The following is a 22,232-nucleotide window of genomic DNA, read 5'->3' as shown; positions in this document are numbered from 1 at the left end:
TAAAGCAAAGAGTGAAATCCCGGGAAAAGACATAGACTAATAGAGTTCAATTATTTGGACAAGGGTGTTGCAAAATAATCCTCAAAACTGTTTTCACCTTGTTGGGGAAGACGGCGATTGGCTGCTATTTTGAATGAGTTTGGAAGGTCACTGCACCATTGGAGAGCCAGGAGAGGGAATAGATGGTACCGTGTGGAGCCCTGACCAGCCAGGCAAAAGAAAAAGAGAGCAAAGAGGTCTGTAGTGGCAGAACACAAGACACTGGCTGGCATGTATTGCTGGATAGTTGCCTGGAGGGAAGGGGCTACAGATCCTTTCACAGACTTGTGTGCCAGCACCAGGATTTGGAATTTGATACAAGCTGCCATGGGCAGCTGGATGCATACATTATCTCTGTCTGTCCATGTTTGTGTTTGTTTGTACATCATATCCCAACTAACTCACCTCATTGCTTATGAATTCCTTATGTGTGTGTGTGTGTGTGTGTGTGTTTGCAAACTTGCACGTACACAAGTTCATTTATCCATATCAGGGGTTTGGATAATGAAGCACAGTATTTTTCCATGCCAATAATATAAGGGAAATTGGAAAATTGAAAATGTTTCCATAATAACCTCAAAGCAACATATCTGACTAGTTTGTGGCCATAATAATCATGACAGACTCAAAGGTGAATCTGCATAAAGCAATTAAATGTTGTGTAAGGCAAAAAAAATATCAAATAGCTGTGGCTTAGTTTCCTATATAGGCATGAAACATACAGCGTGTTGTTTACTCTCATTAAGATGACCACTATGATCTCTTCCTTCTCAATGCAATGACATTTTCTGTATAAATTATTCAATTAATTAATTTTAGTTAATCACTCTAACCTTCCATTTCATGCATGTGAACTGCTTTCTATTGTTTCTCACTCTGTCAGTGAGGGAGGTGCACTCTCTTTCTCATCGAAGTAACTCTGATAGAGTAATGTATAATTATGGAGTTCCCCACAGTCTCTCCATAATTCATCCATCTCTCTTTCCCTCCCTCCTTTCATTGCCTTTGCCCATCTCCCTGTCCTGCCCGCTGATTTGCATTTGTCTGCATCTGTCTCCACAGGCTCTTATATCCTTCCTCCATTTTCCAGAGATTTGGAAGCACCGCAATACATTGATTAAAGAATCTCTTTGTCCCTCTTTTCAGTCTCCATTTCTACTTTCCTTCTGAAATGCACATCCCTAACTTACTCTATATAAACCAAAAAAGTCCCTTTTCTTCTTTTCTTCATTTTATTCCTCGCCATTTCTGACTCATTTCATTCATTCCTTCCCCCTTTCTCCCAAATCTCTATATAGAGCTGCAGCTAATTAAGTTGTTTCATCACTCAACATGGGGCTGTCTCAGACATAGGAAAATGCACGATAGCAGTGGGGAATATCTTTTAATGGTAAATGGTGTAAACATTTCTTAATACTATGTTTAATATATGACACTATGGAGTTATATTTAAATCACCAGTTCTCTGTGTAAGTGTGGAACACCACACAGACACACTCAAAATCAGCACATGTGGTTCCCCATTAATAATACAGTCCTTCAGTTAGAAGTCAGTTAGAAGTAAACACACATGCCCCAGCCCATCTTGTCAGGCCAATCACTGCAGTGTTTAGAGTGACAAATTGGAGTGACTGAGTTCCAACATCCCCGAATGTGTTGTCAAAATCTGATCATATATTACTGTTTGTGGGTTAGAGAGATAAATAGCACAATGATTATCCATAGTTACTTCCCCAATTTCATGATGGAGGACAATCAGCCAGCCAGTCTGTGTGGGAAGTGTCAACAGCTGAGAAACAGTAAAATTGTACTCATCACATTTAATTATGAAGACAAATAAAATCAGCTTTCTGCCACATAGTATCTCCTTCTAATAACGATGATGTGTATGCACAGGCATGAAAGCACATTGATGAACAGAAATGCTTGCACCCCACTTACACACAAACACCTGTGTGCAATTGACTATTGAGACACCAAGTGGGAAAATATCACATCTGCCGTGTACACAGGCAATGAAAACAGAAACACACCGAGCCATTAGCAGTGAAAAACAACCAATCCATTTTCTTAATATGATTAAAGCATTGACAAATGGGTCATTACCCTAGCTGACAAAGAGGATGTGAAAAGATAGCGAGAGAGAGACTGGGGATAGTCAATTTGTATACACATACAGAATCACATGCTGTTTGTGTTTGTGTCTCTTTTTGGAAAGTGGTTTACATTAGAATATGTTACAAAGCCAGAAATCCCACTAAAGCTGGAGAAAGGAAAGTGTAGAGAAGTGTGGGAGGAGGGAAAGAGAAGGACCTGTCCTGGTGAAGTTATAGCAGTAAAAGCCCCAGGGCTGTAAACAAAAGAGATGTGGATTTTCCCAGAGGACACCTTCATCTCCTCGACATTACATCAGATAGACCTCGGACACAAAGATATATACAGGGCCGGGTCTCTTTGAATGGATTGAGGGTGGATGGAGGGAGGAATAGCCGAAGGAGACAAGAAACCAAGAAATAAGAAAGAGGATAAACTGTTGCACTGTGAGCCAGAGCGATGCAAAGCCTTTCACACCAAGTTTGATCCTAAAGTGCACTTTATTTTGATTTGTACCTTTTTTTTTGTTGGATAAAAACCTTTGACCCATGAACAAAGTCTTAATTCATTTCACAGCTGAATGAGCCACTGATAATTTAGAATGGCAAGGAGCTTAGAAAAAAAAACGAGAGATAACACATGGCAGAAAACTGCCGACAACCTGGAGAATATGGACGGTGGGTGTGTACAATATGTGATTAGCTTCAGGAGAAAAAAGAGACCTAATACTAAAGGTGAGCAGGCAGCAGGAGTGCAAAAAAATGAGTACAATTACATCAATGCTATAAAGTTTCGCTCCCAATTCATGGAGCACAGGAGGATGTTGTCTACAGTATGTTGAGATGTTTCACTTTTTCTGCAGATCTTTTGTTAATAGATTCATAAATTCACATCAGGCTTGGTGTGAAAGATAAAAATGGGCACCTTTTTTATTTTATATTATTTTGGACTGAAATGAGGAGAATTAAATGTGGAACAGATATTTAAGCTATGGAATAAAATAAAGAGAAGCAAAAGAGATAGATTAAATGGAAGAGAGGCAGGGCATATAAAGAGGTATTTGCCAATCAAACATTGCCATGAGCACTTGTACTAAAATAAAATACTTGTACAATATTGGTTTTCTTCACAGTACATCACAGGGATTTATGTTGATGCTCTTTTTTACATCTTAGATCTTCTGTATTTGTTGGGAATTATACATGTAAAGTTAATTTGGATTACTGCTTAGATGTATAATGCAGTTTTAAAGCAAAAGATACGGAAAGTGTGGATGGGTTGAAGGGGAAGTGCAGAATATTAGGAGAGAATGAAGTAGGCACTAGAGGTAAAGGTGCACATTATACAGTTTAATTGGATTTAGCAAACAATTGAGTTGATGGATGGATAAATGATTAGATGGATGGAGGGAATGAGAAACTAGTCCACAATGATCTACTGGAGTAAAGGATTTAGTTGAGTATGGATTGGTGGCAAAAGGTGAATGAAGGATAAATCAGGTAGCAGTGGAGAAGGAGAGCAGGGTGTGGAGAGGAGCCATTTATCTATCGTGCTCAACCACACTAGGAGCTAAAAACCAGGGAAATTATACCGTTGACTCATGTTGAATAGAGGGAGGGAGTGGTGGAGGGAAGCAATGCTAAAAAGGACAAGCTAGAAAGATGGTGGTGTAAAAGAAGGAAGAGAATAAGGAAGTGTAGCGAAGTATAAGTTTACAAGAAAGAGAGAAAAAAGAGAGACAGGGAAAGAGAGAGATTGGAATTGAAAAAAGGGAGAAAGAGGCATTCTTCTGGGGAGTGTGATAACACTTAGGTGCAGTAACTGATAAATATTGTGGTAAAGGGTCCTGAATTGAGGGGCAGTTGAAGAGAATGACGAGAGGAGGCACAGCTAGAGTTACAAAGAATACGAAAAAAAGAGGCTGGATGAAAGAGAGGATGTATACATCTCCAGGGCATAAAGGCTGGAGCTAGCTAGGAAAATATGATGTTAAATGTGACAAGATGAAGGGACCAAAGGGGGTCCATTAAATGTTAATGGAAACAGGGTAGAGGGTGGGGAGATGTACTGAGGGCAAGAATAAGAACAGATTGTGTTTGCAAAAAATCATTGGTCTGGTATTTTCAGCTACTGTACATGAAGTGCCAGGAGTCAGAGAACTTACAAGAGAAACAAAGTCAAAAAGGCATGTTACTGTATCTTTTGCTCATTCTACCTCCCTGACCACATTAATTCAAGTGCTATTTCCCTCAAGGAGTGTATATCAACAAGCCAACAGTCCACACAGGCACACACAGAGGCGTACACAGAGCAGAGCATATTTTCAGCCTGTCAGTGGTGTGAGTAAGCATCTCTCTCTGCCACTCAGTGCTTAGCCATGTATGGCACAATGCATGGCAGCAGTTTGGAGCTGTGGATCTGGAACAATACATGAAACAATACACAGGCACAAGTAGGTCATACATACACACACACACACACACAGTCCTAGACATGGAGATACACTCTTGGCTATGACAGCGTTGTGGGCGTTGGCTAGTGTGCTCTCTCTCTCTCGCTCTCTCTCTCTCTCTCTCTCTCTCTCTCTCTCTCTCTCTCTCTCTCTCTCTCTCTCTCTCTCTCTCTCTCTCGCTCTCTCTCTGTCTCTGTCAATGGATTTCTGATGAAACTAAACACTTGATTATGATTATGTACTTATCTTAAAGCCAGCAGATACTGAATGTCTTTTCATTCAGCTTATTGAACTTTACATAATGGGATACTTCTCTAACAAATTGAGCTGTCCCTGTTCCTGTCAGCTAAGCCATAACCTGAAAAAGCTGATGCAAATGGAAAATAGCCCTTTGCTAGACATGTTCTTGATGCTGGATGACAATACCGGATAAACCATAAGACATTACAAATGTGTCAGTCGTCGGAAACCTTTTTTCTCTCCCATTTTTACCGTGATAGCTTTCCCTTTGGTTGTATTAGACCATTGTAGGCAGTGTTGCAAATCAACAAGCAGGACTGCTTTATGGCAATATTGTATTAACAGGATTGCTGCCCTAAGGCTTCTGTCAGGTATTTAGTTCATAAGCTACAGACCACTCTAATCTCTTTCTGTTTTATAAAAGTTTCTAATAGCGTTTTATTAAAATATAATGTATCCACGTAGTGATGTAACATTATGTATACAGTGATGATGATTTTTTTCCATAGTTTTTTGCATTGCAGTTATACAGTAGGTTAGTTAGCTGCTACAATGGCTTCCCCCATAGCCGTAGTAGTTTTACTTTTCCCCACTCATTTAGCATTTAATAATTCCACACAGGTGACATAATGAGGCAGGCAGTTGCTGTAGCAACTGCTGTTATGAGATTTCTACTTATGGCACATCAGACACACACAAAGTGTTACTATTACCCCCATTCCACCAACATGGAACAAGTTCCATTCCAGGTCACACACCTAATTTGGAACCGTTTGGAGCATTCTGAATAAAAATATATTAGTTCAGACCCCGAAAAGTTGGTGGTTTTCAAGCTGGACGTGTCATATTTTACAGGTTGGAGAGAAGGTGGAAAAGGAAACCGTGAAAGAGTCAAGTGACACATTTTCACGAAAAAAGAGTGCAGTGTTCCTATTACAGTTTTTTTCTGACTGCTAGATGACAGTGGGCACAACTGCACGAGTCACGTGCAAAACTCTAACTACAGTCTGCACAGCAGCAGTTCATTTGGACCAAACTCTACTTCATTTTTCATTGCTAGAACACAGTTTTCAAAACTCTACACACCTATCCCATGGCCTTAACCACAACCTCCACAACACTGTGGATTTACAGCACTTTGTTCAAATCCTAACACACTGCTGTCAAAACTGTTATCAACACATTCCAAACAGAATGGATTTCAGTCTGGTGCATTTCAAACACTGCTGATTGCAATTTCAACTGAAAGAATTGTTATGTAGTGAACACATACTGTATATATATAGGGAAAGCTCAGGAAGACTTTTTTTGGAAATAAAGAAACACAAAATAAGAATTAATCAATTATACACTATACTGTTCGAAAGAAATAGTAAACCGGTAAAAGAGCAAAGATACCAACATGTCCAGGTAAGATGTCTGAGGTTACATACACAGCTATCAAAAACGTGGAAAAAAAAAAACCCTTTACTACAGTAAAACTGTGGACTACCTGTTTTTCAGAAGGTAATGGAGGTGGAAGCAATGGAAACACTACTTGCATTTGTATTTAGTCACCATATTTTGCAGGTGCATAACAAGCCAGGACATCCAATGTTCTTTGTTACAGTTTTTCACAATCGCTATGACACTTTTTTCAATACTTTTAACAACTTTCCTAAACTCTTAACACTATTAGCACAACATCTGTCTGTGAAGGCTATACAATTAACACATTTCTTGTTGCTTTGACACAAAATGCATACAGTTCACACAAATTTAAAATGCTTTAACTTCTTTTACACACAAGCTCCACCAAGACCAAAACAATGGATTATTATTGACAAATTTACAAATGCTTTCACACTGTATGTCAGAACAGATAACATTATGTTCTAAACCTAACTTATAGGCTAAAGTCAAAGTGAACAGCTGATCGTATTGTAAATTTAAACACAAATATATCCCCTGCATTTTATACATGCATTTATTGAGAAACAGCTGATTGAAGTTATGCAAATCGATCGATCACAGCTGATTCCCTTCTAGGAAACACACTCAGGTGTTGAGGTTCTTTCAATCGCATGATCATATGGTAGTACAGTAAAAGAGGACCTATTTGAACAATGTACTGTAGATGAACACAGAAAATAAGAAAAATGCCTTCATGAGGGAGAGGAAGAGGAGTACCAGGACAATTCTGTCTCTGTCTCCTTTTTTTCATACTCTGAGATGGGTCATTAATTTTTTGTATTGAATCTCTGCAGCAAAAGAAACAAAATGGTGGCCGGGTTGGATCAGTGGGTAGAGCAGGCGCACATATACTTGGAGGTTTATGCCTCGACGCAGAGGTCCAGGGTTCAAATCCGACTTGTGACGATTTCCTGCGTGTCTTCCCCTTCTCTCTCTCTCCCCTTTCTCAACTACCTGTCCTGTCAAATAAAGGCGGAATAGCCCAAAAAATAATCTTAGTATATTAATGTATTTTGAAAATCAGTGTTGGAGTTTAGTTTACAATGTGTGATTTTGAGCATGAAATTAACTGTTTTGCCAATCGTGTGTTGTAGGTGTGTTGGTGCGTTAACAGTTTAGGAAAGTTGTTAAAAGTATTGAAAAAAGTGTCATAGCGATTGTGAAAAACTGTATTACGTACCTTTAGTTTTTAACTTTTTTTCCAGTCATTACATAAACTACTACAGGCAAAATAAAATTATATATCTATTGAAGCGAACTGCTGATTTTCATTCCTTCTTGTTTACTAAAACAACTGGTATGTTATACAATAAAAATGTTCATGTGAAAGAATGTCACTCTTTTCTTTTAAGAAACTATTAATTACACTAATTTGAAGTCACTTAAATTATACAAACTGTAAAGATGAAAAGTTTGTAAGTTCTTTATTGGTGTTTGACGCTAGTGTTTTTACTCTCAGTGTGTTCTGAGTGACAGTGTGTGTTATCTAGATGAGGATTGTTCATAGTGTTTGGCTGCACTGAGCCTGTTTTGAGACGTATGTGAAGAGTTGTGTTGCTTGGAATGAGTTTTGCAGGTGATGTGAACTGTTTAGTTCAGGTGACTGTTGGAAGTGCAGACTGTACTTAGAGTTTTGCACATGTGGGTCGTTTAGCAATCGAAAAAAACTGTAATAGTTGATCCATGCTTGTTTTTTGGATATCTGTAATAGCAGAACAAAAGCAAGCAGGCTACCACTGTTTATTTCTGTTGTGCATTGCGAAAAACACTCTTTTGATACCTGCGTGAAGCTGGCCCCCCATGTCATCCACAAATTATTAAAAACACTGCTATTTGTTTGTGCTACGTTTGTGCCGGTTTGTGCCGTAAAAATTATCTTTTTTGCTGTTAAGGGTTTTAAGTAATTAAACTTTACATTTTCTGGCCAGTGTCGTCACCCAGACCCCCATTAATGTCCAGATCTCTCCAAAATGGTCTCAATCATTTGTGCTACGTTTGTGCTGATTTGTGCTGTTAAAAAAACATTTGTGCTACTATGTTTTTTAAGTTATCAGGCTTTATTTGTTACACGGCTACTATTTGCGCTGCAAAGGCTTCTGACATGGGGGGCCAGCTTCACGCAGGTTCTACTGATGACACTTCCCTGATTACAATGGTTTTGCTCAAAAACTGGTTAAAATGCAGGCTGGTTCGCTATATAGCACCAAGGTTCCAAGAAACCTAAATGTAACCACTTCACGAACCAGAGCAAATTGGTGCAAAAGGGGTGTCTTTGGCTCTACCAATATTGATATGTTTTTTGCATATCTATGTCAATTTGTACTCGATTTTAATGTCTTCTTTTGCTTGGGATACCCAATTAACCTTTTTTTGGCTGGTATCGCCCAAGTGATAGTTAAAGGCATATTAAATCATAGATTATGTATAATGTGTCTATTTAAAACTGTGTTGCTAGTGTAGTATCTTATAATGTTTAACTTACTCAAAAAAGGTTCTACAGCTACAGGCATACAGACACTCTTTTATTGGTTTTCTTGAGATATTGATGTCCTTGCTTCCTGCCCCTCTCTCTTTCTTCTCCTTTCCATCCCGTCACTGGGCCGCAGAAACTAGAGGACTGGGTGTCAATGTGATAAAGTGTGTGTGTGTGTGTGTGTGTGTGTGTGTGTGTGTGTGTGTGTGTGTGTGTGTGTGTGTGCGTGCGTGCGTGCGTGCGTGCGTGCGTGCGTGCGTGCGTGCGTGCGTGCGTGCGTGCGTGCGTGCGTGCGTGCGTGCGTGTGGTAGGAGGAGAGATGCTTGGAGAGACGCAGATAGAGAGAAGAATCGGTCACACCTGGGTGCAGGTGAAGTGCTTGCAGTCTATTTCTTCTGACAGACGACAAGCTGGAGAGAGAGCTCAATAACATGCTCTGTTGCAGACAACACATGTACAATGCACACCGACATACAGAACATACATAAAAAATGTCAGTGAATGTAAACAAGACCAGGGTGAGGTAGTGTTTAAATATTTTTTGAATATATGAAAAATGTAGAGAAGCAGTTGAGTCATCTCATTTTACAAGTTGTTGAGTTCCCAATAGAGTCACGTGCAAAGTCTGTTGAGGAGATGGAATACCATTCATGCATGATGACCTCCCAGCAAAATGAATTAATAACTAAACATAAAGCAGATAATTAATCATTAAGATATTATGAGTCCCACAGTAACCCTTGTGGCTGACAGCCTAAACTCTTGGATGTTTAGGCTACATGTGTGTTTGTATAACTTATGACATGTATACCCCTCAACAACAAAAAAACTCTGCAGGACTGCTTGACAGGCCTTACCTGCTTTAGTGAGATTTATCCCGGAACGATTTACTGTGAGTCAGTAAACTGCTCATGTACAGCAGGGGTTTAGATATGTGAGTGTGCCGGTGTGTGGGCTGGCGATGATGGTGGTGGTGTGTGAGTGTTTTTTAGTAGGCGGTTATGGTTCAGGATGATAGGTGAAAAACTCTGAATGGTGACATTTTGTATTTGTTTGCTCACCTCCTACACACCTCTCTTTCTCTAGCCCATATATGTTTTTGTAGTCCAACTGCAGTCACTGTGGGTTGTTGTTAAAACGGTTTGCAAGTGTTAAAAAGGGTATAAGAAAAACAATATCCATCTGTACAGCTTCATATTGAACTCATACTTACTAGGGCAGGACTTTCTTTCAAATTATTGATATGTTTTTAAACCTTTCATAATGTAAGCAAAGTGTGTTTCTCTTGGGTACTGTCAAACTCTTCACAGTGATTACAGACATTTTGCCGCACCAGCACCTCTAGCTTTTTCACTCTCCTTTAACGGTTGCCCACTTCAGAGTGATGTAACATTGGGCTGGGTTAATGCAACTGGCCCTTTAAGTCATTAGCAAAAAGCATTAATGAGCCTCATGCTTAGAACCCCCTGCAGATTTAACAGTGTGTGATGTTGAGGGGATGAGGGCACTAATTCTCCAAAGTGCCCTAATAAGTAGAGGATTAGCAAAGCCTTCCATTAGCCAAAGCCTTGATGATGCTAAGCTAATGCGCTATAGCTGGACTAGAGCAATGCGGCTAAAGCATTAGTTAGCATGACTGCTATAATAAGGATGTGGAATCTGAATAATGTAGCTTATAATACATGCCTGGCCTATTTACCTCAAATATTCAGAGAAATGCAGACTCACTAAATGTATGCAATATAAATCCACAGGTGTAACTTCCCACACATACACCCACAGGCATACTTATGCTCAAACATGTAGGTGATAGTAGATAGAAGATGAATCCTGGGCTCATTGGTTTGAAGGATAATGGCCATGACTAAGCAATATGCTGAGACTTAGTGAAGTTTAATCATATATTGTTATACTTTAATTAATTCCTCAAAATGTGGACTTGCACAATGGGCAGTAAGATTGAAACTGCTTCAGCTCTGACTCATTAATCATCTATATCAATGCATGAGGAAATGGTTGCCTGAAATAACCCTTTAGCTATTGCTAAAAAGAAAAACCGTTCCTAACAATGTATTGCCAATTAATTGCAGAATGGGGTTTGTGTTCATATATTCATCTATATATACATATCTATTGCATCCAAATTAGATTTATGTCACCAAACTGCTTAAGACTTGTGTGGCAACTGAAAAAGTTTCCCTTATAAAATGTGGCTTTTTGAGTGGACCAACTCTTTCAAGATAATTAAAGTGTCTTCAACAGAGGAATGAATTTGGATAAAGGGTGACTTGTACATCTTAAAAGTCATGTATCCAAATTAAATCAGTAATGCTTGAACTATGTAATTAAACAACAAAAGCAATTAAGCAGACACTATGCTGTGCATCATTAATATGCAGATAAACACACACATGCTTGGATTTGTTTGATGACAATTCATCCTCACAAAGCACTTTGATATCCAACTCATGTCATATAGCTCTTATAATCTTGCGGTCTCACAAACATGCACACATACAATGTTTTATTCTGCTTTTCTCAGCACTAGGAATCTGTCTTCTCAAGCTTTTCGTTCTTGAAAACTTTCTTTTCTCTTTCTTTCTCTGGCTTTATTTTTGCAGTGTCGACAGATTAGTGTGTGGCTTTATACAGGCTGACTTTGTGTTCTTTAGATTGTGCTTTTTTGCTATTGTACATTGCCATTGCACCATTTGTGTGTGTATCTGTGTGTTTGTGTTCACTGTACTGTCTTTAAGCTTTTTTCCCACTACTCTTTGTTTTACCCAGAGTCTCTGTGACAGGGTTTTAGCTAGAAGTGAAATAAACTTCTAAGTCTGGTGCTTAGCACACAGTGATGTGTGACAAAATGTGAGTGCCCATGTGGGTAAAAGTAATGGAAGAGCAGACTGAGGGAGGAAAAGAAGTGTGCAAAAATCAAAAGATGGCTGGAGTGAGGAGGGGGGGGGGGGGGGGGGAAAGGGGGCTGTTTGTGTTTCCGTGACGGATAACAAAAGATGGGGGGTATGGGGCTAGCGAATAAAGATGGTGAAAAATGTTGGTGGGTGGAATAGAAAAGGTGTTTAAGAGGGATGTTAGAAAGGAGGTGGAAGAGGAAGGCAGATGACTCCAAATTGAGGACATTGTACAATTCAGTGGCGCTTTAAGGCAACTAAAATGAAAATCACTGCAAGACTGCAGCTTTGAAATGATTGGGGCTGATAGGTAAGCACTCAGAGGGGCTGTTTTGGACAAGAGGGGAGATAACAAGGGAGTGGGTTGAGAGGGTAGGAGGTAGAGGTGTTTTTGACAGCACTAGAGGTCTAGCAAGGATGAAAAGTGGAAGGGAGGTGAACTAAGCATAGATAGTGTCTTAGAGCTGAGAAACATTTAAACACTAGATCACAAACAACTGGTGGATTGTGGATAGTCTCTCTGGCAAGAAGGGTGTGGTATATTGACATTCTATAACATTCTATACACTTTGACTTAAGAGTTGGTATAAGGAGGATGCATGAACTTTACTCTACATTCACTAAGAACATCTGGAAATTGTTAACATGAGCAGAGGTCCCCCCAAGACAGAAGATACCTTTTTTGGAGTTGTGCCAGATAACAGGCATCGATTGGTCAGTTATCCATCCAATGGTATACTCACACATATCACGTTCTATGTTGATACAATGCATAGGATATATACGTTGTTCACACAAAGAAAAGGCAGAACGACTTTTTGGAAGAATTTGGGTTGGTCGTTCTCCAAGCTCTCTGCAGGAGTTTGTAAAATTGATGCTGAATCTTTGCTTGTAATAAACCTTTTTATAATCAAGAACAGTGTCGGCGGATTCCTCTTCATACAGCATCACAGCATTACTATTTAAGACACCACAAGGGCATCTTTTACAACATGGTTTTATAATACAACTATGAATTAACTTTTTATAGAATCATAGTCTAACAATGTTCGACAATAGACTGCTTTATATTGTGTTATTGTTCATGAAGTAGCCTGGAGGTCAATCAATAATGTGGACATTGACACAACTTTGCTACAATCCAGGCTGAAGACTTGACTTAACTTTGATTCAGTAGCTAGAATAGTGATTGCTGTCAGCAGAGGTTTGCATTTGTCAGTATTGAAAATTGGAAACGGATGTGTTTGTCAGTCAAAATAGCACACAAGAATTGAAAGACACTTAAGTTTTATTGGAAGTTAAAACATCAACCCCTTTTCTTTACTTTATCATGACATGTCCATGTCTCCATCCATTGATAGAATGACTCACAGTCATCTATGTGACAGCTTCAAATGAGTGTTTTCAGGCTCTTGGAGTCTTGCCTGTATTTACTGGCAATGGAATAGTGCAGAAATAAAGTCTCTTTTGTGTTATATATATATTTTAGTAGGTTTTTACATGTAGCCCATGTTATGTTCTTACTCTGTTGCTATATACAGTACCTTTACCTATGTATGTATACTTTTTTATCCAGTTTCCTTCCTCTCTGTTTTCATGTCTGTCTGTTTGTTTCTAGTTACCACAGAGCAGGTTGTGTATGACTGTAACATCTTTGGTCCTTAAAATAACTATGCAATGCACGTGGAAACATGCAGGAACAGCTCGCTAAAAATTGTCCCTGTCTCTTTAGTTGGTGCTGCAGTGTGGTGACCTGTAGAATAACAATTATTTGCCTTTTTGCACTCTTACCACAAATAATTAATATCATCAAAACTGTGACTTGGTACTGCCCACAGTTGTAACGGATATTTTTACCACTGGTGATTCTTCACCAAAGCATAATTTCCCTTGTATGCTTGGAAAAATAACGTAATAATGTTTCTCTTTTATTTTTGCTCCTTCTTTCTCTGCTGCCTCCCTCCTTCCCTCCATCCAGCCTGTGAGCTGATGAACCGTGGTATCCTGGCTCTGGTCAGTTCAATTGGCTGCATGTCCGCGGGCAGCCTTCAGACTCTGGCCGATGCCATGCACATCCCCCACCTCTTTATCCAGCGTTCCCCAGTGGGATCACCTCGCTCCGCCTGCCCACCAACCGGTCGCATCCCTGGAACAGATGACTACACCCTAATGGTCCGCCCACCTGTCTATCTCAATGAGGTCATCATGCAAGTGGTGTCTGAGTACAGCTGGCAGAAGTTCATCATCTTCTATGATTCTGACTTTGGTAAGGAAATCTATCTATCTATCTATCTATCTATCTATCTATCTATCTATCTATCTATCTACCTACCTACCTACCTACCTACCTCTAGGAGGAGTTTAGGTTTTTTTTGTATCCTTCTCCATCATGACTTGATTTTAGGATCAATTCATGTAAGAATCACAATTTTTATCTTCTAAGATTCTGAATCGAATCGCAACTTCCAAAAATTGACACACATACACACATACCTAGATATTGCCTAATATCTCACTGAATTGTCATGATAAAGAAATGGACTTGTTCCAGAAGGTGGCAGCAATGCAACATTGCGGATGCCGGCTGCCGTAAAACTTCAATTAATAAGAAGACTCGTTCCATTTACCTTGGAACTCAGAAGCCAAAGCTGGGAATGACGTCACACCCGAGTGGTGAATACAAGTTGGACTTTCATTGTTTTCATTAGCTCTAGCCAGGTTAGCCATTATTAGCAATACCAGTTTATAACAACGCATTATGCTGTTTTTGTGCATACAAACAGCGTAACATCATTGTCCACAGATAGAATATGGACAGCACTGTGTGTACGACTGATTTATAGTGAGACACAAATAACACAGAAGTGCTTATAACTGTATGTTACTACAGCTTTCACAACTGTTGATGCATGGAGCAGCCATGTTGGATTTTTAGCTCGGGGTAGTCGGTGGTTGCCCGAGTTCCGAGCTCGGAAATCCAAGGTCAGGGGGGCGTGTTTCCGACTTTGACCTTGGAAAATCTAAGTTACGAGTACAAATGGAATGCACTATGAATGAGACTGGAGCAGATAACGTCAGCGTCCCCTTTAGCACAATAGCGCTATCATGAATGCCGATGTTCTTACCATGTTGTTTCTGTGAAAATTATGATAATCTCCATAATCCATTTATGAGTTGCGATACACAGCCGCAGTTCATCCATTTTTTCCGCCACAGACCATACATTGGCGAGGATAATGCTGCGTAGTAAAAGCCAATAAGGAGTTAGCTTTAGCCTAGCCCTTAGCCCTCCGTCTTCCTCCGTCTTTGTTCCCAGTCTCAACACGGCCTGCGAGCACTTCCTGTCGACTGAGACTGTCGGTTTGATAGCCTCCGTCAGTGTTGTAATACTCATTTTTACTCTGTCTTGCCTCGGTCTCAAACAAACAGGACTCAAGAGTTTATATCACTTAACTGCCTGTGCATTGTCTGTATTTATTTGCATACATTAATGTTAGCAGAACTGCTCCCTCATGAAGGTGTGAGAGATAGAGGTGTGACAGCAGAAACTGCTTTTATGAAAAAATTAGGGCTGTCAAACGATAAAATATTTTTAATCGCGATTAATCGCTGAAGTTCTATAGTTAATCGTGTTTAACTATCAATTAATTGCATGTTTTATCACATGATTAAAATTCTATTATTTTGCATTTCAGAACTGTTTTTAAGTACATATTAACAATGACAAGCAATTCTTACCAGTGTATCTTGACTGGGAATCAAATGAATGCAAGGAAAGTTACTTTATGAACTTGACTTTAAGATTTGTATTTGTTTATTATTTATTTACTGTAAACAAAAGAAAAATGTGTGAATCTGTCATTATTGCACAATTCCTCCAAGTACCTAACTAAAAAACTAAAAATCCCTATCCTTACCAGAGTCAATATAGTGTGCAGTAACTTCTAAATAATTTTTATTACTCACTGACGTCCAGTGATCACCGGTTAATGAGACAGCATTTGCACTTTGCAGCAGTTCCAGTTGGGCTGCTTTCTCCGTGTCGTACAGGCTGTGTATGCGTGAAACTACTGTCCCCCTCGACGGCAATGTATTAGACAAGTCAGAACATGCCAACTGTAGTACGTCTTAAGACCGAGTCTTCTACGATGCTGACAGGTCTACAGTTAGTTGCCACCCATTTTACAAGAGCTGTAGTAATTTGTTTGGATTTGGTTTCATCAACAGGTCGGCGAGTAGCACTCTCCAAAATAGTGCTTTGCCTGAGCCTGCTAGCATTAACCTGAGTCACGTTAATTAGCTCGTACACGGCACGTTACTTTGAGCGTGCTTATTTTGAGTTTGAATACACAGTTGCAGATCATAATATATATATATATATATATATATATATATATATACACAAATAACTTATAACTAATATATACTTACAAATAACTTGAAACCAGATCCTGGAATTAGCACCCCTATGTACTGAATCGAAAATCGATGTTGAATCGGGAATCATTTTGAATCGAGAACGATTTTTAATCAGATCGTGAGACACCAAAAGATTCACACCCCTACTTGATTTAGCTGATGCATATTTATTTATGTGGAATAACTAATTGAGTAACCAAAATCAAAATGGATATTTTTCATTTACATATAACAACTACAGTTGGGGCAACTAGTTGTCTTTCTATGATAGAGAGTGCAGTAAGTGTTGTTAAGAGCCCTACAGCACATAGCTTACCAAGCCAGAGTGCAGTAACTACACAGCCAAATTGCAGATACTGCGTTTTGGCTTGTTTGTAGGTCAGTTTTGTTGTTTTTGTTTTTAAACTCCAACTTTAAAAAGCTGAAAATGAGCACAAATTAAACGCGTTATTAATGGCGTTAACGCAAACCCATTTTAACGCCGTCAATTTTTTTATCGCGAGATTAACGTTCTTTTTGGCCAAGCAAACTTTGTAGTTTTTTTACATGCTGTTGCAACAACTAGTAACGTTAGAAAAACTACAACATCACACCGGATCTAGCTAGACCAGAAACAAAACAACAGGCACGCCTGCACTTGTTTGGGCTTGCGAGCCGGCCAAAGAGTAGTAGGCTAACGTTACGTTTTGAGTGGATGGCGAGCGCGAGACGCAGAAATGGATGCAAATACGATTCTGAACGGAAAGTTTACTTTTAAAAAGTTGTCGAGGGGGACAGTAGTTTCACGGATACACAGCCTGTGTGACACGGACAAAGCAGCCCAACGGGAACTGATGCAGAGTGCAAACGCTGTCTCATTAACCGGTGATCACTGGACGTCAGTGAGTAATCAAAATTATTTAGAAGTTAGGCTACTACACACTATACTGACTATGTATATCAGCATACGGTTTTAGGACTGTGTTGTTTGTATCGTTTTTTTGACTGTTTTCCTTTTCTGTCCGGGGGCCTGTTTCACAAAACCAAGATAAGGGATTAAGCCGGGATTTCCCCGTTATCCTGGATGAATTTAGCCTTGACTCGGTTTCACGAAAGCGGAGGCACATAAATCACCATGGAGATTTATTCTGTGCAACTAGCCTGCTCCCGACTAGGCTAACAGCCAGGATTTATTTAATCCTGGAGCCTTTTCTGATCACCCAGCAGTGGTTTTACCCTATTGTTATCAGCCTGGATTAAAATACAACATGTGCATATTGCTGTTCATTTAAGTACTGTTATTATTTAAAGTTGTGACCATTATTTTTTTTTATAATTATTCATGTGACAGTCATTGTTACTGTTATATTGCTGTATGAAGACTGCTGTTCATATTGTTGTTAGAAGTTTGATGAATATATTATGGCAGTTGTTGAGATAATTAGAAAAGGCTGATATAATTTCAAATGTGTTTTAAATGAAATCTGTTACTAAGGGCAATACATACAATGCTGTACATTTCTATAGTTGACCAATGCAATTTGAATAATTTTAGTTGATACATTTTTTTTTAATTCTTTAACAATAAGAATCATGTTTGTTCCGCTGCCATGTGCATTGTATTTGGCATTCTTAACACACAATTTGTGTTGTTATTGCTGGGACTATAATTTGGGAGGATTGTACAATTTAAAGAACAAATCCTAATTGTACAATCCTCCCAAATTATAGTCTTAGTTCACTGGACCAGTAACTATATAGTGATGTAGGCTACTGTACATTCATGTAACAACAGGGAGAGGACACCTCAATAGTTTTTGACCTTGTATTTTGCTGGGGGGGAAATAACTGATGAATATACTCTGTTTACTATGCAATGGAATTTATGACTTAATTATCTTTATAGTTTCTAGATTTTAGTCCAATTTCTTCAGTGTCTTTATTTTCTATGTCCATTTATACAAGGGAGCAAGGCATATAATATGTAGAGAAGGAAACTCGTCCTCTATAAAAAATAAAAAATAAAAAAAAACGCGTGGCAGATAATAGCGGACCGACTGAATGATAGTCTAAAAATATACATTTATGAACTACTGCTCTTAACTGAAACCATTCAATGAGCCACTGTCATTTGCAAAAACGAACAGTTGTACACTTTGCATTAAAAGCGAGCAGTGGAAGTTAATATGACTTAGGAAATTTATATTTTAGCCCATGAGAGAGAGGGAGGAACAGAGTGAAAGAGATATTTACGCATCATAGAAAATTGATCTTCATGGTAATTTTCCTGAGTGACATTATCTTCTGCTTACTTTTAAGGCAAAGAGTATAACTGTTAATTTGTGCAAATGATTAGTAGCCTAATCCTTGAATGGAATGATTATGGCGGTTTCAATTCAGAGCAGTGGTCAGTTAATGTATATTTTTAGGCTGCTTACGCATTCAGTCAGTCCGTGATCGTCTGCTACGCTTTCTCTCACTGTTTCATTACAGCGGCCGTGTTTCTTTTCTTTTTATACAAATAATGTGTTTCACATCATCATACTTCCACAGGAAGCTGCTGCTCACTCTGTATAAAGTATGTAGGATGCGTATTCTCCATTTTGGCATCAGTAAATCTGTTATCGACCTTGCGGTCTTTTGAGGAAAGCCGTGGACGCGCATCTATCTGAATTACTTCAGCCTGGCTCAACCTAGTCGCTCCTCCTCAGCCTGGCTTGGCCTTCGTGAAACACACCAAGCCAGGATGCACAGATTAGACTAGGTCAAGCCTCGCTTTATCAGTTATCCTGGATTTATATATTCTGCTTTTGTGAAACAGGCCCCGGGAGAATTATTACATTTCATATTAGAAAAACGTAAAGGTTACAAATGTCCTGCTGTGGCATCTGGTTTTTGGACCATTTTGTTTGTACTGTATAAGCAAAGTGTTAGTGTTACATCTCAGTTAGGTAAGGTACTTGTAGGAATTGTGCAATAATGACAGATTCACACGTTTCTTTTGTTTACAGTAAATAAATAATAAACAATTACAAATCTTAAAGTCAAGTTCATAAAGTAACTTTCTTTGCATTAATTTGATTCCCAATTAAGATACACTGATAAGAATTGCTTTCAATTATTAATATGTACTTAAAAACTGTTCTGAAATGCAAAATAATACAATTTTATTCATGTGATAAAACATGCGATTAATCGTGATTAACTATAAAAATTTGGCGATTAATCGCGATTAAAAAAATTAAAATATATATATATATATATATATATATATATATAATAACATATGTCAGAAAGTGAGATACAGGTTGTAACTCAATTTTGACCAAATATGAAGTTACTGCGTTTTGACTTTGTTGGGCAGTGGTCAGAGGCGACGTCAGCCGATTTTGCCGGGGCTTTAGCCCTGAATGTTTTGGGTGTAGCCACGAATGTATTTTGAAAGGTTGACTGACAAATATGAAACCGGACAATAGCCTATGTAAACCCCCGAAATCATAATTTGCCTTATTTCATTGTGCGCAGCTTCAGGTTTATAAAGGATGCACTCTGCTGTCGACATGCTGTGGCAGATGTGTTGCGTTTGTGCTCCATGTATTTCTGTCGTAGTTTCGGTTTTCCACCTCCGATGTCTCATTCAGAGACCAGAGTCTGAAACGGGGCTCTGTGTCTGTCAGACGGTCTGAGATTTAACGTATCAGCAGAGCAGTCATGTATTGCACAGCAGACTATGGTGCAGGTAGAGTTTTTTCTAAAATATAGTGACTTTATTCTAAAACTTCTAAACTTTATTCACTCAAAGTATCACAACTCTCTATATTTTGAATGTGCACAAAGTTTTGGACATGAGCAGAAATCTTGCTCAAACATCTGAAATGGGTTTATTACGGTGGCCGACAGGGGCAGACGCCCTGCAACTTAAGAAAACACACGCAAATAGACAAAACACACGCAAATTAAGAAAACAACTTAATTAATTTGACAACACATGCGCAGCATTCAGCAAACGCGCTGCAAATGCACACAACACAACCAAATACATAAACGCACTGCAAATAAAAAACGATGCTGCTGCGTGTTTATGTATTTGGTTGTGTTGTGTGTATTTGCAGTGCGTTTGCTGAATGCTGCGCATGTGTTGTCAAATTAATTAAGTTGTTTTTCTTTTTGCATCGCTTCTTTTTTGGGGGTTTGCATGCTTTTCTTTTTGCATCGTTTTTTATTTGCAGTGCATTTATGTATTTGGTTGTGTTGTGTGCATTTGCAGCGCGTTTGCTGAATGCTGCACGTGTGTTGTCAAATTAATTAAGTTGTTTTCTTAATTTGCTTGTGTTTTGTCTATTTGCGTGTGTTTTCTTAAGTTGCAGGGCATCTGCCCCTGTCGGCCACCGTAGTTTATTTTTATTTATTTTTTTAATTTTCTTTTGGGGCTTTTCCCTTTATTAGTAGTAGTGACAGTGGATAGACATGAAAGGGGGAGAGAGATGAGGGATGACACGCAGCAAAGGGCCGCAGGTGGGAGTCGAACCCACGTCACTGCAGGACTCAGCCAACATGGGGCGAACACTCTTACTGGGTGAGCTAGAGGCCACCCCTGCCACTGTAGTTTATTAATAAATTAAAATATATTAATGTATCATTGAGGTGAATAATTGTCATATGCACATTTAAGGAGGTTACTTCCCCAACAAAAGGGGTGGGGGTGGACACCAAGACCCCCCCGCATCGTAAGTCACCACACAAATCTGGAAACAAAACCTTGGCCTTTGGGTTGCCAGGTCAGTTATGATTAGGCCAAATGTTAGTGCCATCTAAATTACATCTATAAACTGGGAGCTAGAAACGCCCCTGGCAGTGGATCTGTGAAACTGATGTTGTGTGAATTTCAAATGTATCTAATATAATGGTATTGATGTTTTCTCAGCATGGGAGGACATTAGAGAGCTAATGGATGTATGGTTAAGTCAGAAACATTGCTCTCTCTTTGTCTCTCGCTCTCTCTTTCCGCCAAACAAACACAGACACACAGGCAGACATGGCATATGCACAGGAACACAAAAACAGGCACACACACACACACACACACACACACACACACACACACACATCCGTATCTTTATGCATCTTTATGCTGGTGACACATCAGTCTGCCTCCGTGTGTGCATGCTGTCTCATTTCACCCTACTTCTCTATCCCTCTCTGTCTTTTCGTCCACTCTCTTTCCAGTCCATTAACTTTAACATTAGACTAGAAACATCCTTTGTCCTTTTTATAAAGTGCCACTCTGTTTCTACAGTCTCTTAGCTTCCTCCTACAGAAATATAACATTGCTGTTTTCTGTGTGCGCATAGGTGTGTGCATAATGTGTCTGTGTGTGTACATGTGGTCTGTGTGTCTGTCATATTTTGTCCTTTTTTAGCCCAACCTATCATCATATCTAGTTACACAGCTGTCCCTCTCTTTGGAAGTAGGGTCACAAACTTAATCAAACATGCCCTGTCAGTTTACGCCATTATACTGCCAAGAGCCTGTTTAGGTCGGGTGTGCACTTCATAACCCGAGATTGAGTGGATGTCACTATACTGTAGTCTCTCTCTTACTTTCCCCTCATGGACCTGCTCCACCTTCACTGCTCTAGCACTTTTATGTGTAAAGGTAATTTAACTGAGTCATAGTGGAATCCACTGCTAGTGCACTTCTCCTAATGGGCTGGAACTTTAAGCATGTTGCATTTTGGATCACCCCCTAATGAGTGATGTAACACCAGATATATTGCTAGCTAATGGAAAACACTAGCTGTGACATTACTCATCGGTGGGTGGACAGAAGTCTAACATGCCTAAAAGTTTCAGTTTATAGAAAACAGTGTAATGGTTTTCTGTCTTAGGTGATTCTGTGTCGATTTAATCCTTATAGCCATAATGGGGCTCCATCTCACTCATTGTAGTCAATTAACACAATTAATGTGTTGTATGCATCGATCTCCAATGGATCTCTGCAGTGGAATTGTTTTGCACTGCACTCTGCAGGCTCGAGCTTAATCTTCCAAGGCATTAAAGCATTGTATTAGTGTATTGAGTATGTGCTATAAAAATATGTTCTAACTAGCGAGCTCTATCAAACAGTTCAAATTGGATTAATATTGAATAGTGGCTAATGTGGCCCTACTGGA

The 22,232-nt window shown here is 39.2% G+C and overlaps 1 protein-coding gene across 3 annotated transcripts in view; it reads left to right on the top strand.

Annotated features, from left to right (window-relative positions):
- The window catches only part of grid2 (glutamate receptor, ionotropic, delta 2), a 614,241-nt gene that overhangs the window by 340,771 nt on the left and 251,238 nt on the right, over positions 1-22,232 (top strand). For all 3 annotated transcript variants that reach the window (XR_004895179.1, XM_031309308.2, XM_031309309.2), the window contains exon 3: positions 13,641-13,928. Coding sequence is in view for 2 of the 3 variants with exons in the window: in XM_031309308.2 (XP_031165168.1) it covers positions 13,641-13,928 (288 nt within the window). In the remaining variant the exon portion in view is untranslated. The remainder of the gene's footprint in view (positions 1-13,640; positions 13,929-22,232) is intronic.

The sequence above is a fragment of the Sander lucioperca genome, chromosome 2 (assembly GCF_008315115.2).
Source record: "Sander lucioperca isolate FBNREF2018 chromosome 2, SLUC_FBN_1.2, whole genome shotgun sequence".
NCBI lineage: Eukaryota > Metazoa > Chordata > Actinopteri > Perciformes > Percidae > Sander > Sander lucioperca.
This window is presented reverse-complemented; position numbering and strand designations above follow the sequence as displayed.